This window comes from Mugil cephalus, chromosome 18, assembly GCF_022458985.1.
Source record: "Mugil cephalus isolate CIBA_MC_2020 chromosome 18, CIBA_Mcephalus_1.1, whole genome shotgun sequence".
Lineage (NCBI taxonomy): Eukaryota > Metazoa > Chordata > Actinopteri > Mugiliformes > Mugilidae > Mugil > Mugil cephalus.
Genome location: NC_061787.1, coordinates 16,264,427 through 16,282,423, shown reverse-complemented (window position 1 = coordinate 16,282,423; position 17,997 = coordinate 16,264,427). Strand labels below are relative to the sequence as shown.

General features: G+C 43.3%; 1 protein-coding gene across 1 annotated transcript in view; it reads right to left on the bottom strand.

Annotated features, from left to right (window-relative positions):
* The window catches only part of ofcc1 (orofacial cleft 1 candidate 1), a 75,891-nt gene that overhangs the window by 37,977 nt on the left and 19,917 nt on the right, over positions 1–17,997 (bottom strand). The window contains exons 11-16 of the mRNA XM_047568761.1: positions 16,432–16,674; positions 12,766–12,914; positions 12,524–12,638; positions 11,397–11,706; positions 5,831–5,922; positions 3,827–3,975 (exon numbers count right to left, since the gene is read on the bottom strand). Of these exons, the coding sequence (XP_047424717.1) occupies positions 3,827–3,975; positions 5,831–5,922; positions 11,397–11,706; positions 12,524–12,638; positions 12,766–12,914; positions 16,432–16,674 (1,058 nt within the window). The remainder of the gene's footprint in view (positions 1–3,826; positions 3,976–5,830; positions 5,923–11,396; positions 11,707–12,523; positions 12,639–12,765; positions 12,915–16,431; positions 16,675–17,997) is intronic.

Sequence of the window (17,997 nt, the reverse complement as noted above, 5' to 3'; positions counted from 1 at the left end):
TTTGCCGATGCACCTACAGAGTCACACAGCACCAATATATAGCAGCATCCTGTGCGAGTCGGTGCTTATTTGTGTACGTTTGTTACCCCGTGTGACCCGCATTGGCCGCTAAAAATTTTACTTAATTATTAAGTTAAGTTATTTCCCCCTCAATTACCTCCGTGGCATCAGTCCAGACTATGCAGTAGTGTTTAATAACATGCTGTAACCATAAATGCTAAATATGTATTTACTGTGACTAAACTAATTGAGACAGAAAACAATGAGGTAACTAATCATAGCATCATAATCAGTAACGCGGAGGTTCGGAATATAAAACAAATGAGTAAAGGTTAAGAGACACTTATCCCCAAACGGCCGCCACAGCCTTTTGCAGTAAAAGCTTTGGGGACAGATGGAGTCGGTTCTGCAGGCATTTGTCCTCCAGAGGATGAGGATGCTCCGCTTTTCTACCTTCTCCACCCAGCTTTGTCTTCATTCTGTCTCTCTCCTTCCATGTCTCCCGATCAGGACAAGGCGCACATACCATAATTGATATGAGATTTAGGGGGTATATTTCGATGTAATTAGAATCGTGATAATTGGACTAATTAGATCTAATTGCTATGTGAGAATGACTTTGATTAAAGCAGGTTTCGCTCCTCAAAAATGAAGGTGGGGGGAAAAAAATAATAAAAACGGGTGACATTGATGAGAAACAATGCTAAAGCTGAAAATGACAATAATCGTCGATGCATGGCTGATGGGACAGACGACGGAGACACACAACCGGCAAAATCAAGGTGATTACCCGCGGAGCAGGATGAGCATGCATGAAGTTAGCACAGTTAGTAGCACACTCACTGTAAAGTACTGCCGAAGTACGCCAAAAAAGTATAAAACTAGCACGTGTATCTTCATCGAAAAGCAACCCGATCAAATTACAACAACTGCATTGGATCAGATGCTTTGATTCTTCCCCACTATTCTGTGAAGGTGGTTAATGTTACACTCGGAGACATCAAATAAGCCGGATGGTCGACTGGAGTCTTTCATGCGTGTTCAAACAGCTACGAGCGGCACAGTAACTCGCAACTAAGAAGAAAAGATCAGCCCCGACTTTCATTCTCTTTCATTTGACTCGCGGCCGTCGATACCTGCAGTGTGTTGTGCTTTCTTTGAAACTGTAATTCAAGGGTTGCGTTTATTATGACCCCATATATCACACCGCATACACCCCTTGTGATTTTTGGGACGACCGACCTGCAACTTTATGTACAATCACAAAAACGTGTCAAATATAGTCAAATGAAATATGTATCATGCAGTGGAGAACTACCAGCTGGAGCTCTCAGGATGTGTGTTTTTGAGGGTTTCTCTCAGTCTGAACAGATGTGACAATTACCATTTAAAAAAAAAAAATGAAAAAAATCACTGAATTCATTAAAACTGAAAATGAAAATGTACATACAGTCTAAGGACGAGTCTATGTCGATAGGTACCGTGCAGAAAATACGGCCCACCACTTTACTCCTGCTCATCCCCGTACATGTGTTTTACTTGGTGAATAAAACGCTCCCGCCTGTGACACATAAATGAATGCGCCGCGTTATTAAAGCGCCCGCGCGATTCTCAGACTATCTGAGCTGAATCCGACTGATTCTAAGTGTTTGCTCAATAATGCATGAGCATCTGATTTGCACATTTTGTGTCAGGACGCCCTATAAAAATCTCAATGAGCTCAGTCTCTCGTGGCTCAATAGATGGCAGTAATATCCCTCAATCACTACGGTACTGTATGAATCCTCTTCCCGCTTAAAATGCATGAATATGCAGACATATGTGGGCGCGTGCGCGCGCACACCGCCGCGACACTCGCGCCGTCAGACATTCTGCAGATGTGAACACGCGCTCGTTCACATATGCACAGATGTAGAAAATAGAGGAGCTCTCAAAGTGCCAGAAGAGATGGAGATGCCATCTTTATTGTGAGTAAATTTAAAAAAAAACACACACACACACACACACACACACACATAATATGTCAACAATGTCTTTTGTCTGCATCTCTGTCAGACCTCAGGTGATACAGACTAAGCCTAGACTCAGTCAGGGAACGCAGTGGGAGAGATGACTTTGAGACTGCCATGTCTTCATTGTGAAAGCCAACACTCACACTGTATCTTTCTAATAGTCTGATTAGGTGAGTGCGAAAGCTCAGCCTTTAGCTCAGAGATACCGTAATGTGTGTGCTTGTAAAGATGAAATCAATAGCAGTGGCACCTTCACAGGGCATGAGGGAACAGCCGAGGCTCCAGCTCAATACAATCCGTACCCATAACTGACAGACGCGTCTCATCCTAAGGAACCCGGCGACTGCTCAGAGGTAAAAGGCAGGCGCTATGAATAATCGCGAAAACCATTTAATTGTGTCCCTTTGTGCGCAGTCTGCCTGGGTCCCGTGTTCGTTTTGTATTCGCTCTCCCTCAAGATAGTCCCTGTGTCGTCATTTGTTGGCAGGATACGCTGGTAATCATTTGAATTCCCCCAGTATGTTCAGAAGATGTCAGGGAGTAGTCTCTGATCTTGTTTAATATGTGACCAGCAGCTATAAATTACCAACTCCCAGAAATGAGGAAACATGGGTACTTTTAAATCTCCTGGGAGAACTCGCTTTATGTCTCTCTTGCACATGCATAGTTCTCCCTCTCAGTGACTCCCGGCCGCCCCCCCTCCCCCCTCCAGTGTGCCACCAGTGTGTCTGGTAATCTCCTCCCCTTAATTTAGTCGACGTTCAAATAAAAACAAATACCTGTGATTTTTTTTTTTTTTTCCTTCTTCTTCTATTCTTACTGTTGAAATAAGCAATTTTGCTCTTAGCCTGTTTGGCTGATGCTCCATGGGCGCACGGTGCGGCACCTTGTTGCTTTTTTTTTTACAAATTTGTCCAAGGTGTTTGAAATACCGTGCTTTGTTTATGTTTCATGCATTCCTGTTTTCTCATTAAAACCAAGTGCTGTGAGCCACAATGAGATTTTTATTTTTCCAAAGCTCCCTTGCTGCATTTTATTTTAACAAAGCAAAACACAAAATGATATTATAGGACGGTACACTGGCTGCATACTGCATGAACTGTATGTATATATTAGTGTTATCTGTTTTTCTATGTACTGATATTGTGAAATACTTAAAACAGTCACATCCTGTGCATTGACATGTGATTCATTTTTGCACCTGGACCCCCTCCCTAATATATATGTGTTCTATATTAACTCAGCCTAGTGCCATTTCTAAATACACATTATTATTATCATTTTGCATTCAATATTTATCATTTATCTTTTATCTCTATACTAAAATATGGTGGATTCATGTAAATGTGTATTTAAAGAAATTTAAATTTGTGGGGGAAAATTAAAAAAAAAAATATATATATATATAAAATGTCTAATCAACCACAGATTTTGCGACCCCCCTGCACTACCTCTGCGGACCCCCTAGGGGTTGCGGACCCCCTGTTGAAGACCTATGTTATACACTATTTTAACTTGTAACTGACATTTGATAAAAAGCTCTTGAAATGACTTTGCAAGTGGCTTGATTATGCAAAGAAATTAAACCGGAGCTTTATGGGATCACAGCTACACTAAATGTTAGTTAGAGTTTCCCCTGAAAGACATATGACGACTGTATCTGCATCCGTACGGGAGGTGCGTCTGTGTGATTGATGCACACGAGTGTCTGTGAGACGCAGAAACCACTTGTCATCCAGGTTTTTTTTTTTTTTCTGTTAACCACATTTGAATTTTGCAGGCGCTCAGTCAGGATAATGTGCGGTGAGACTTACTGCAGGGAGAACGTATACTCCTCCATCTCCTCCATGGAGAGGCTCTGCTGCATTGAGGGCTGCATCTTCTGTTTGCCTGCCTGCCGAGGCGGCGCGCTTCTGCCGCTCATGCTGGGGCCGCAGCTATTTGTCTTCTTGATTGGCTTCTTCTGTGAGGAGCAGAAATCGGGGAGAACACATGCGGATGTCGTTTGTAATCAAAGCAGGAAGCAGGCCTCCGAATTTATCTTGGGGGATGCACACGGTGACAGTGACAGTGTGCGTGGCACTTTGGAGCCTCTCCTATATCTCACCCGCGCCTCAATTGACACAAGACGAGAGTGACGGCAAAATCGCGTACGGCGTGCCATCCTTCAAGTTGAGTTCATTTGGGAAACATGCGTATAGTGACGGTGGTGTTAAATATGTGATATCTGAGCAGCTGGCACTGTTTTTTTCCACACAAGTCGTTTACTGTCATCGTCATAAACACAGTCAAATGGAGTTAGGAAGTGGGGTTTTAAATTTTTCACCAAGGTACTTGGGAGCAGATATTATTTGTTAAGCCGCCAACATGTTAACGGCTTGCTTTCCCTGGCCCTGTCAGCCCTGCCTGTGTTGCCCTTGGGTGGGCTTAGTGCCTTTCTGCTTGAAGTTGTGAAATACACACTGATGTATGTTAATGAGATCCACAGTTGGAATAAGCAACCTCTCGCTTTCTTCCACCCCTTTCTCATTCTACCTCTCTCCATTTCATCTCTTCCTCTCCTCCATTTCTCCGCTCTCTCTCCCTCTCCCTCTCTCTCTCTCTCTCTCTCTCTCTCTCTCTGAGATAAACTAGGCCCAGGAAGTAGTAAATGGGCAGAGTCCCATAAAAGCTCCATCCGTTTTCATAGGGCAATCTTTGCCAAAGCAAGCTTGGATTCCAGAGTGATGATCACAATAAAAAGGTGGAAAGGAGCGAGAAAGAAAGCAGGGAGGGGGGAGAGAAAAAAAAATGCAGGAGATATATAAACCACAATGTTCTCCAGTGTCTCCCCACAATAAATTTAATGCAATACCTTAAGAGTGGAATCCGTATATAGCTGGATTCCTGCCCTGTGGGCAAAGTGGTCGCCTGGAGAAAATTCATTTTAATTAGGCCTGCACTGCAGGTTGAAGGGCTGAAATCTGATCCCTGGCGCTCCCAGGCTGGGGCAGGTTGGAGATCACTCCACTTAATCATTAGACAACTGGGTTCCACACCACGACATTTGACAGAGTTAGCCAGGTTTTAAAGATAGGGCAAAGAAGGGGGAAGAAAAAAAACATGGTCTACAGGGGCTGCAGAGAAATAAAACCTCATATCAACAAACTCATTTATTTAACAGGTCATCGCTGATTAATGGTGGTCTGAAGAGCTTCTTGTACATTAACTGAAAGAGGTTAGAGAGAATAAGGACTTGAAGGGAAGGAGGAGACAGGAAGGAGGGGAGGATGTGTGTGTGTGTGAGAGAGAGACAGAGAAGGAGGCTTGATGTAGTTCATAGGCTCCTAACTACCTCAACAATAACATCACAACAACAAAAGGCCGCAGCGCAGGCACAATGGCAGGGGCGGACCGGGTAGGCAGCAATGCGAGATCAGCACACAGAGTAATTTTACAATTACCACTTCAAAGTATGGCAGGTAACATGCAGGCTTTGATTAATTTAGCTTAAGTCTTCTGTAGCGCAGGAAGAGGCGTGTTCAGAAGGGTTTGGAGAATGGGAAAAGAAAAAAAAAAAAAAGAAAGGGGAGGCCTGGCTGGCGTTGCTGATTTCACAGAATTTGAGCTGCTTTGGCTTGTCAAGCAGATCAAAAATGGCTTTGAAGGCTGAAAAATACCTGTTAGTGTGAAATGTATTTTGACAAATCTCAGATAATAAGCCGGGGAGGTGTGTGCGCGTGTGTGTGTGAGAGGGGCGGGCACGGGAAGGGAAGGGGAAAGCGGAGAGGGTGCTCATTTTAAGGGTGGGAAGACTTCCCCTTAAATCACAGTGTTACCTTGTAGTGAATCCCTCCCTCTGCTTTCTCCCTGCATGGATCACTCTTCTCCCCAGTGTTTCCAGAAAAGGCCCCTGAAGAGAAATTCTTCCCTGAATCCAAAAAATGAGAAATAATGTGCAGGAAGTTAGAAAAGGAAAAAAGTGAAAAGGAATGTTTGGACACAAAAGAAAAAAAATGTCAAAAAACACAAAAAATACAGAAAAAAATAAATATATATATATATAAACTAATTTATGAAGGAATATTCATTTAACACAAAAAAAACATAATAATACACCAATTAAAATGAGTTAAAATTTGTGCTAAAGATGCAACTTAAATTAATTGTAAAATGTCATAATAAAAATAAATAATTTAAAAACACATATACACACAAAAGTAACGCACCAAGAAATCAAATAAGACGCTCTTTGCATTTCTAAACACACTACGAGTCCCTCTTTAGTTTTGTTTTCCTTCTCTGAGGCGGAGAGCGAAGATGTTTTTTTGGTGTTCTATCTGGAGACTTGTGAAAGCAACAAAGGGTGATTTCTTCTCCGCGCGCGAGAAGAAAGCGTGTTAACTTATGGAGCTCCCACTGCACGGTCGCCTCCATCTCCTCCAGTCAGAGCTGAACCTTCCCAGCCTCGACGGCCTAATGTATGCAATTAGAAATGATGAAAAATCAAAAAAGAAATTACATCTGCTTGTGATACATCCCCGACCCCCCACCCCCCATTCTTCTCTTCTGTGTAAAATTACTTTTGAAGTGTTTTTCATCCTCCATATTTTTCCCCTTCCTCTATCTGTCTCACTTTTTTTTTTTTTTTGCTGTAATTTAAATGGTAAGCCGCCAGATGTGTGTCTCATGCTTGAAGAGTCGAAGATCTGCATTATTTAGCATATTAACATTCACAGAATTTAAAAAAGGGTTCCTGCTTTGCCTGGAGGTTGTAATTAAGTAAACCTTAGCTTGATACATGTAAAAATCTCACTATGTGAAACTTTTTCCCCCCGTGGAACCAATCACATCTATATAATACATATGGAAAACTCAGCAATGATATAATTTTCCCCTTGCTGCAGGATTAAATATATCAGTAATAATAACTTAAATATAGGCCACACATCAGAGATCTTTGTGACAGCTAAATTGTGCTAAATGGAAACGACAGGAAGAGTCTCTGCTATTTTTAACTCAGGTTTCCACACAGATGTAGTTTTTAATTGCCACCAATGTGCTGGTAAACATTTGGAGTGCCTACAGTTGTACGGTAATAAGGTTTGCTTTGCGCTGTTGTCAAAATAAATTTTCTGCGTTTCCAGAATATTACATAACGCAATTGTCGGCTAAATAAGTCACGTGTTTTCTGCGCAAACACGTATGCACTTTATGCACACGCATTTAAAAAATTGAATGTCAGCGGAACGAGATTTGGATTTATTGTGCTGAAATGCAAAAGGTCTTTTTTGTAAAATGTGAATCTGAATTTTTTCAGACTGCGTTTAAGAAAATACACAATGCTCAACTATGCTAACTTTTCAAAACTTTTAAAACATCCCAAATTCTTCGTAAATACTACGGCTTTTTCCAAAACACTCTCCTGCTCAGAGAACGCGACGCACGCAGTTTCTGAACCCGTGTTCGTCTTCTTTTGCACACACACACACACACCGCCACCTATACGCACACACGTACACTTAGTACACCAGGCCCCGCTTGCTAACAGACGCCACGTAACCAGAATCAGTGCGGAGGCAGCATCGACAGCTTTGACAGCTGAGGGCTACGTCCGTGAACTCCGAGCGCTGGAGCTGCCACAACTCCAGCCTCTCTGGGCACCCAAGGCCAACAACAAACTCCTTGTTATCCCCCTGTGCTCTGAGCTGCGTTAAGGCCGGCGCACATGCTCATCCAGCAGAACGCACCCACACACCCGGCGATATTAACGCGCAGACACTCGCATGTATGCACAAATATTTGCCAGGGTGGAATTATAAGAGAGAGCATCACGAATGCGTAACTCAACGCACCTCTTTTCTCTCCCGCTCACACACACACACACACACACACACACTCACACACAAAATAACAGGCCGAACAAAGTGAAAAGCCTGAGGGCTGTAACACTGTTGAGACCCTATCACTGTGTTACCAGTGAGATGGAACCAGACTGAGATGGCGGTTCTTGCTCACCTAGGCCTCTAATTGCCTGACGACTGGTCCAAAGTTACAGTGGAATCGAAGGTTGCCTCCTCACGGATCACCCCCCGAGTCCGTGTCAGGATCTTGTGTGAGGGTTGCTATGATACTGTGAAGATTCGGTGTCGGTCCACGCGGGAGCTTGTTTTGTAGGGATCCACTGCATTGTAATGAGTGCATACTAATCATATATGTGTTCTGTTTTGTCTGCTGAAGTCTGCCAGTCTTGAAAGTCAAACTCGTTGAGATGCTTTTACCTCGTTCCACACCCTGTACTGCACCTTTGTCTTCTTCGTGTGGGCATATTCATCACACCTAATCTGAAGGTTTACATGTGTGTCTCTGCATCTATTTGGAATCTGGACGTAGCTGATTTAATGTGCGGCCGACTGCGATTGCGTTGTGATGTAACACGGATGACTGGGAGTGGCCTAGAGGGGAGAACATCCTTAAAGTGCAAGCCGGTGCTCCAAAGAAGACGTTGGATGAGGAATCTTGGAAATCAGCATCAGTGCTCAAGGGGATAGATGCTATATAGATAAAAATATATATATATATAAAAATAGAAACAGAAATGAAGCACTTATGCGGTTATGGCAGTCTCGTCAAAGTGTGCATAGTGATCCACTGAAGGCGATCATGAAACGAAACACTAATCTAATTAGTCATTTGGGTTCAAACAAACCCAACGTAACTGGATCATTCAGTTAATGTGAAAGGTCACTTAACCCAGTGTGCCTCAAGCTAATCACTACTTTAGAAAGGCAAATACACTTCATTATGGTTGGACAAGTCAACTGAGGTAAATCGGATTATTATCAACCAATAGCACATTAATCTGAGACACAACATAGCGTCACTTACTCACGGTAATCTTCAGATTTTTTGATCAAAACTTGTGAGAGTTATTATCTCGGATTTGGGATGTCAGGTTTCGTTCTTCACCACGCACCTCACAAGCGCTGTGATTTTACTGTAGGGATTAATTAACTCAATGCCTGAGGAATGCAAACTTCCAGTCACACTGTCAAGCTATGCTCTGTGTACGTTCTCACAGTGACAAGAGGTCTCCGTATACTCGTCCCGACTCTGAGACAAATGGGTAATGAGGAAAATCCAGGCGTTGCATGCGCGGAGAAAGCGATCCCCGCGCAGCACACATCAGAAAACAGGGAGGCATGAAATAGGAAGGAAACGTCTCAAACTCCTCAGACTTGAGTGAGAAGGGTGGCGGGTGGAGGGTAGGGCGGGGTGGGGGGGATAATTCGTTCTTCTCCTCCACGCTGAATTGGATTTCCATTTTTGGCTAGGTTAAAGTTGTCCGTCCAATCACTCTCTTCAGCGTTGACGTATCGCCCCATCTGAACGCCATAATTCGCTCCAGAGGTAATGCAACATGAACGGATCTGTATGCAAATGAGGCGCAGACGTCAGGTCAGCTTAGGGAACGGCGCGGGTGAGGTGTTGTGCGGGACACCTTTTGATCCACTATTTCACTCGCGGATCGGGTTCACTTCCCAGGCAACCCCCTCACCTGGCCGTGAGAACGCGCGCGCCGGCCAAAGCTCGCAGCCGCGTGTGGTGAGGAGTCCCGGTGCCTTTTACCCCGTGTGGCAGAACATAAATCTCCCATAGCGAGCGGATCTCTCCCTCCCTCTCCCTTCTCTGGAAAGGCAGTCAGTTCGTTGGGGACACTTCCCTTGTGGGCGTTAGGATCTCTGTGGGGGGTCACAGGTCAGCCAGCGGAGGAAGCGACAAGCTGTGAAATGTAAAAGACCAATTTCTTCCACATGTTTCAGTGCTGGGAGAACACTGCCAAGCTGTCAGCCGGCATCACGTTTAAAATGGGCCAGGGTGCTACCCAGCAGACCTGTCACAACTCATTTGTAATTAAAAAGCCTGTGTGATGTTTAAAGCAGAGCACCCCAGAAACTTTTGAGGACTGTTAAATAAAGATGAGCTGTGCGTGCAAAAAAAAAAGGAAAAGAAAGGAGAGAAAGAAAGAAAGAAAATGAAAAAAGACCAGTGTATTAATAACAAAGCAGTTCGCCAGTCGTCTTTGTAGTAGATCAATACCAAATGAGCCTGCATTTCATTTCTGGCAATGGCCAGGATGTTGGATGACCTAGGTAGGAAACAAGAATAGTATGTTTGCACAATAAGGAAGTGTATCCTCATTACTATTAACATAACCATTAGCCCCCTTAGGATGTGGTTACAATTGTAGTGTGACCCTGTCTGGACCACCAGACAAGCAGGACAGTTGCACTGGAACGGTTCATTTATGCATTTAACTAATACGCTGACACTTCAGGAACCTGTTGGGGCATCTCCCAGCGAAAAGCAAAGTAGCCTGTGTCCAACGCAGAGCTAAACCATTGAAACGTGACATATCGACACCCGAGGACGTCGAACTGACCCGCACACATCTCTGGACTGGACGAGAAAAGCGGAGGACCCCGAGGACAGCCACGTGTACATCAGAAGAAACACCAACCACGCGGCATTTGCAGTGCAAAATTATTTCATCATCTGTTTTGTGTCAGACAGAACGTTTAATATTTAAGTGGAAGAAGAGACAGAGGCATTTAAGAACGAAATCTGAAAAGCGTTATAGTGGACGGCGGGGCGGGGTTATAAATCTCCCTCCAAGTATAACTATGGTGAAAATGATATTATGTTGCTGCGTTATCACGTTAAATGTGCGTCTGCGGAGTCAAATGACGTAGTCGGGTGGGGAATTCATGAAACATTGCACAATGAATCTAAGACATTTCCAGAGACGTAAACTGTTTTTAAATAGCATCCAAGAGAAGTGCAGAAACTGTGTTTATCCTAGAGCTCAAAGAGATTTTTCCTGTTGTAAAAAAAAAAAAACTGTTAAACATACCGGCCAGCCTAACCGCTGACTATTTACCCAAAAAAAGTAGTTGGACAGCTTGAACACGGCTTTATAACCATATTCATGTGTGGCAGCAAACTGGACCTGTTTACCCAACGCTTTGCACTGAGGGGGTTGTTTGTGCATTGAAGTGGAGGGAGGTATTTGTCTGAATGTGTTACAAGTCCGTCTGCTACAGCATCAGTGTCGCTTGCTCTTTAAATATTTGCCTTAGCTCACTCTTATGCTACAGTGTATCTGTTGGCTTTTTTTTGCATATAACCTAGCTGGGAAAATATCTCTTGTTTGATGTGACTTCTGTCTGTCAAGCTCAGCCCACTGCCACTACCCAGCCCTAGCCTGAAGCACATTCACCTGAGTGGAGGGCTGTTGTAAGTGAGGCCTGCCATTCTTCAATTCCCAACGCTCTTGACATTAGGGTGACATTTTCTCCCCACTGCGGTGTAGTCGGGGGGGGGGGTTTAACATTGGACCCCTACCTGGTAAAGAGGAGGAAGAGCACGCGGAATCAGCTGACAGGTGGAGGGGAGACCCCCGGTGAGAATGCGCCACACCGGGCTCCGCCGCTCTGCAGCTGGGGCCGGCGCAGGGCTGCTGTTGGGACTGTGGATGAATGGGCTGAGGACAGAGCTGGGACTGAGACGGGCCCTGGGGCTGGAGAGGCAGCTGGTTCTGGGGTTGATCGTGATGGACCTCAGATTGGGACATGACAGGGGGGTTAGAAGGGGGTATTGATACGTTGACGCAGCGCTCCGGTCCCCCAGATGTCCCGGGCGGAAGCCTCTTTACCTGAAACACAACAAGCCAGAGGGAAGCAGTTTGTGGCGGCGTGTGTTAGAGGTCTCCATATGTGTTCGGTGAACATTAATATAACCTCCTCATGTTAATGTCATCAGTAGTTATGTTCGTATTATTCCATTGCATCACCGCTGTTGTGGGAAAACAACATGTGTACGCAATTACGTCACAGGTGTTGGTGATTAAACTGTATAACTATTAGTAATAATTCAATTAAACCCATAAATGTGACAAGAATATTGTGCATCCCATTGTGCTGTGCACATACAAAGATCTCCCAAAATATCCCCCAGGAATCAAATCAACTGTAGTCAACAGTAATGATAATGCACTAATACAAGCAGCATGTCACAGTCAAAGGGACAAATAAAGAAGCAAACCCGAGACAATGAGCTCTGTTCTGGTTTTTAATTTAATTAAGATGTTTACTAATCTAATCAATGCATCAGCTCGAATGCATCCGGTATTGCTGGGTAAAGATGTGGTTCTTGTTTGCTCTCTGGGGCCAATTTTCAATTTCTTTCTGAAAGCTTTTTATCGTGGAAAATCCCAAAATCCGAACTCCGTCTGTTTAGATACAGCATCCCATGCCTCCTGAGCATCCCCAATAATAGGAGAGGATCAGGAGGAAAAAAAAAGGACACACACGCACACACACAAACACATGGTTTAACATATCGCTGTTAAACTTGCACATACCTGTGCACAATCAACAGATTTCAGTGCAATGAGCATGAGATAAGGAACTTCAAAATTCACAAAAAGACAAAACAAAACATGCACGAGACCTTTTTGTAATCGCACACACCTGAAAATACAGGTTGCAGAGCCAGTGATCTAGATCGGAGGAGATGAGGGCTTCAATTTTTTTAAACTGGTCCAGTTGTGTGCTTGGCTCGCCCCTGAGCAGCGGAGTTTTGAACCTGGTCGATGACATGGTCTCAGTCACCGCAATGCTTGATGAGTGAAAGGGCATTTGCTCTAGAAATGAATCTCCACGTCCCATGTCTTTCTGTGCGTTCATTTCACTTTGATCTGCAATTGACGCACCTGCCCTGGACCAGGCCGAGGTTTGGCCCACACACAGGAAACGCCCCCCAGGCCAGCACAGGCCCGGCGTGGCCGCCGTCTCCCGGCAGGGCGATCAGTTGGAAGATCAGGACCATGGAGGCACAGATCTCACAAGCGGCAGGTAACATCTGCAGGAGCACACGTAGGTAAAAAGTCGCTCGCAATTAGGCTCAGGTGAACACACACGCCCGGAGGCGCGCACACAATATGAAGATGCGTCGACACAACGTAAACCAGGCTGAACGTGCACAGACTTGCGCTCAGCCACGAAGGCAATGACAAACAGACACACAGAGGGTAACAAATATCAGAAGAGCCCTCAGGGAGCCATTTAATCTACATCCTAGACTTGAATCCTCCCTTAACTTATTTCCATGTCATTTTTAGAGCCTTCTTAACTGCCATTCTTACCCGTCCAACTCAGCAAATTGCCTAAAAGGAGATGTTTGAATGATAAAGACTGGCGGCGTCAAACACAGCGTGGATGAGAGCTTGAGACTGCCGTTATAGTGCATGAGCTGACAGTTACTGAATTCAGGGAGACCACCATCAATCAAACTGATAATATTAAGGGCGTCTTGCACAGAGCAAAAAGTGTTAGTGTTTAGCAGTCGATGGGAAACACATGCATTCTTATTTACCCAGAGAACGGTGGGTTTGCTTAAAAAATGAACTGACAGTGAGGTGTGCGCGACTTCATCCATCACCGGCTTGGAAATATTTTATCCCTTTATTAGTTGTAATGGAAAATGCGGAGGACTTGTTTTAACACATAAATCATGTGTATCCCTTTCACCCCCCGCAAATCCGCTGTTGGTGTGCACCTGAGAAATGATGGGTAGCAGTGTCTGAATCAGGACGTAAATTTATGGCATAATATCGCGGATTATAGATATTGAGGATATTCATATTATTCATTTACTGTAAGAAATATGACCTGCATAAATAGCAATTCGTGTGCATGCGTGCGGACGTGTGCGCGTTTGCATATGTGCGTATATGGGAAGTCTTGCGTTATTGTGACGTTCACGCGACCAGATTGTGTGCTTTCGAGTGCTACCTCTGTTAACTCAGGAAGTCTCTTAAGCCGTCAGAAATATCCTGTTTGATTAAAGGTTAGGGAAAAAAATGTGACAACCATGGTGCGAAATGCTCTTCCCCCAAAACGAAAAGGGCCGAAAGAAGATTGAAATGTTAAAATACAGAACTAAAGCCTTGGATCTACACACGTAGCTCCTAGGACCCTCCGTTTTTTGTTCTCTTTCACATGTGCATGTGAAATGTTATATATTTTCGCATTTGTTGCGTAACCTGCACAAAGATTGCACGTGGGCCCTTCTGAACTCTTTTCAAGCATTCCCACTCCCCTGCATATCCGAGACATCTCCGACAGAACTGCTCTGTCTCTTTTTAAATCCGAACCCAGACGCACAAAGCAAAGGGTGAAAGAGAAAAAGTGGGAGAGAGATAGAGGGAGGGAGGAAAAGAAAATAAGCTCCTGGCTTCCTCCTACCATCACTAATTCCTCATTTCCTCTTAGAAGGCACTGCGAACACTTCTGAAATCTCACACTATAGTGTGGGCAAGAGGAGAGGGAAAAAAAAGCGCGTGAGCCAAACCCTGGTAGTCTCAGACAAATCTGATCAGCGTTTCCACCGCTGTCAATGAACACAACAACAACAACTGGTTTGTCTGTAAAGCAGTTGAGTGTTTGGGGAGGAGAGGCAGAGTGACATGAGGCATTTACCATGCCGTACTTAAACCTTTTCTTTTTTTCTTTTTTTTTACCTTTGAATCAGATCCCAGGTCTGCATTCAGTTTGCGCCAGCTCGTACCCCGTCCTTTATGTTTGATGGGAGCTGGAGACAATATTATCAGGATGCTCTGGTTCAGTGAATACGCCCACCAGCACATTGACAGTGTCCACGTGTGCTAAATGCTCGAGCTAGGCCCTTTAGAGTTGCCATCAGAACACAGAAGAAACCCTTTTCTGAGCCTCTACGAGAACGTATGGGATCTGGAGGGACACTGAATTTAGCGGCTTCTGTTTTAAGGTTTGGCTTTGTACTCTGCTCACACCGTCCATGAATAAACACAACCAAAGAGTTCTAATCCACTGGTCAATATCGACTATCCAGTATGTGGGTTTTTTAAGATTAGCGCAGCTTCTATAGAGGATGCTTCCCTTCATATCAAGAGGTTTTAGGGAGGTGGTTGTGAAATGTGCATAGATTTCATCTAATGTAATCTGCTGCGTTGGTTCATCAAAGGAACCACACGGGAAAACATTTTTAGTTGTCTGTTGTGCAATGGAAATGGATTTTTTATTTTTTTTAAATAGTCTTCAAAAATATTATACTTTCGTAATTCTTGCTTTTCTATTTTGGCTTGTATCCTCCTTGATGCAGCTCAGCTATAGCTACTACAGATATGTGTTAAAAAAAAATGAAACTGAATGTTTCACTGCATTTGTACTTCATTTTGATTCCAATAAAACATTACTTCCTTAGATGGATGAATAATTGATCTTGGATTTGATTTACATGCATGGATTAAATGTCATGTTTGAGGAGTTGTTGTTTTATTCATACGGAGACCCCCGGAGACAAACCTAGGGGCTGCGTGTGGCATATTTTCATATCCTGCCTTTTACAGTAATATAACTTCTCATAACCCTTTCAAACCAGAACGTGCTCAGTCTTCGCTCGCGACTGATAAAAACGAAGGAAACAAAAAACGGGAATAGTATTTTTAAAATAATTCAAAATAACAGCAAATACCATAAAATGTGGCGATACGCTCTGTTATATTATCACAGCATGTTGCGTTTGACTAAAAATGTTCTATTTAATCTTATGTAAATTACCTTGTCCCTGTCGTTGGATGTGAGCATGTGTTAATTAGGGTTAGGGTTAGGGTTAGGGTTAGGATTAGGGTTAGGTCTGAAAAACATTCAGAATAACATAAAATAACATGTTATGAAAGAAATATGCTGTTTTTTTGTTTGTTTGTTTTTTGCAATAACCACACTGACAATTCTGTTTCAGTCTTCAATTATACACTGATCAGGCATAACATTATGACCACGTTCCTAATGTTGTGCAGGTCTTCCTTGTGCCAGTTGTGACTCTTCAGAGAGTGGGCATGGACCTTCTGAGGGTGTCCTATGGTGTCTGGTAACAGAATGTTGTTAGTGGGGGTCTTTGGGTCCTATGAGTTGAGGGAAGGGGCCTCTGTGGATCAAATGCATCCTTTAGATACTTGATCAGTTTGAGATTTAGTGATTTTGGAGGCCAGGTCAACACCTTGTGCCGTTTTTCATGTTTTTGAGTTGTTCCTAAACCGCTGCTGGGGATGGCTGCCGCAAACAAGGAGTGTCATTGGTCTAGTCTAGGTGCTACATGTCTAAGTAACATCCACATGAATACCAGGTCCAAATGTTTCCCAGCAGAACACTGAATTGTCACAAGACGATCGATATCATTAACTTCTGCTGTCAGTGATCATAATGTTGTGGCTGATCGGTGCATATGTCAGTGCCGACTTAGAGAATACATGATGTTTGTTCAAAGTAACATCATAATCACATTTTTTTTTGCCCAAGTCGAACACTTTAAACAAACTGACATTTGCAATTATGGCTACCATGAACAGGCTCTGGTTAATGTGCAGGTTGTCGTCGAAGAAGCGGCCTCTATGCTCGTTGGGCTCAGTGGACGCGGCCCAGGCTTGCTGCTCTTTCTCGGTGCCACATGCCAAGGCTGGACCCCCTAGACGGCTGTGAAGCGCCACACTGACAGCATAGAGGCCCCTGGGAAGCTTGTCCCTGGTGGCTCTTAGGCAACACACACACACCTCCACCGGCTGGGGAGTGCTGCTCTGGTCAGCCTATAGAAACAGAAAGTGCAGTACTTGTAAGATTTGGAAAGAAGAGGATTAACAGTTACAAGCCAAATAGCAAGACAAATACAGTTAGAGAGCTTAAACAGTAGCAGCCACTAGAATTAGCATAAGATCACACACACTATTTGTCTGCCAGTAAAAGTAGCCAGTGTGCTACTAATGCTTTTCAGTGGTGTTAAGCTAATGTTTACTAAAGTCTGTTAGTTGGATGTTGCAATTTACCACTAACACATAAATTACTGCGTTTCATTTGTCAATAGTTATTCTGGCTCTAAGACAGGCAGTGTGTTGACAGTGAGAGGTTAGGTATTGACATGGCTTGTAAATAGTTTCAACAGTCACGTTATCTCATCTACACACCCCTCATCCAACCTAAACGCCCACCCCCGTACCACGACCTCTGTGGAGTACTAACTTCTGTTTGAAGCTCACTTTAGATCACTATTGACATTTTTTATTCTCTTAATACATGATTGTACTGGATTTATCATTTGCCATCTAGATTAAGTGGGGAAAGTCAAAAGGTTTGATGATGAGGAGTTTCACTAATGGAAACAGATAGGTTTATAGTTCTGTTTTCAACAAGGTCAGTTTGTTTTAAATAAAGTTGTTTAATAGAGTAACGGGCATAACCTTGTGTATGTTACACTATAGATTTAGGTCAAACATAGACAGGATAGTGTTGGAGATATACTTCAGGGACTAGAAAATAAACTGGAAGCCAAATGTTGGCCTAAAAAACATATTTTTGTTATGCTTCTATTTTAGTGCACGACAATACACATACATCAAATATGTACATCTGCTTCAGTTCTGCTTATGTAAGTGGATTTACTGGGCAATGATCCCAAGTCATTGTGGGTATTGAAGGTTTTCTACCTTTTATGCAAAAGGACCATTAAGCAGACTTCTAAATACTTCAATTAAATTAGATTTGTATTTTTTTAAAACATTTTTTAACATGTGAACTATTTCTAATACACATTCTCATTGCAAACACAAATAGCAATATTATAAATTATGAATTGAAAAAAAATACAATAATCTTTTGAATACTAATATGTTAATCCAACTCAGTACAGCTTCAGTATTCCATCTATTTTTCCAGAGGTTACGGCCTTCAGGCCTTGCTTAAGTCCATATCAGTATTTCCTGCTATTGAAGTCAGATTGCCCATTCAGATGGAGTTTAAAACAAACAAACAAAAAAAAACAGACCTTCTAGTTGTGAGATTATCCCACTAACCTCCAGGCGACATCAGCCCACTTGTTGTTTATTTGCTTGTTTGCTTTGGTGACATGTGCCTTG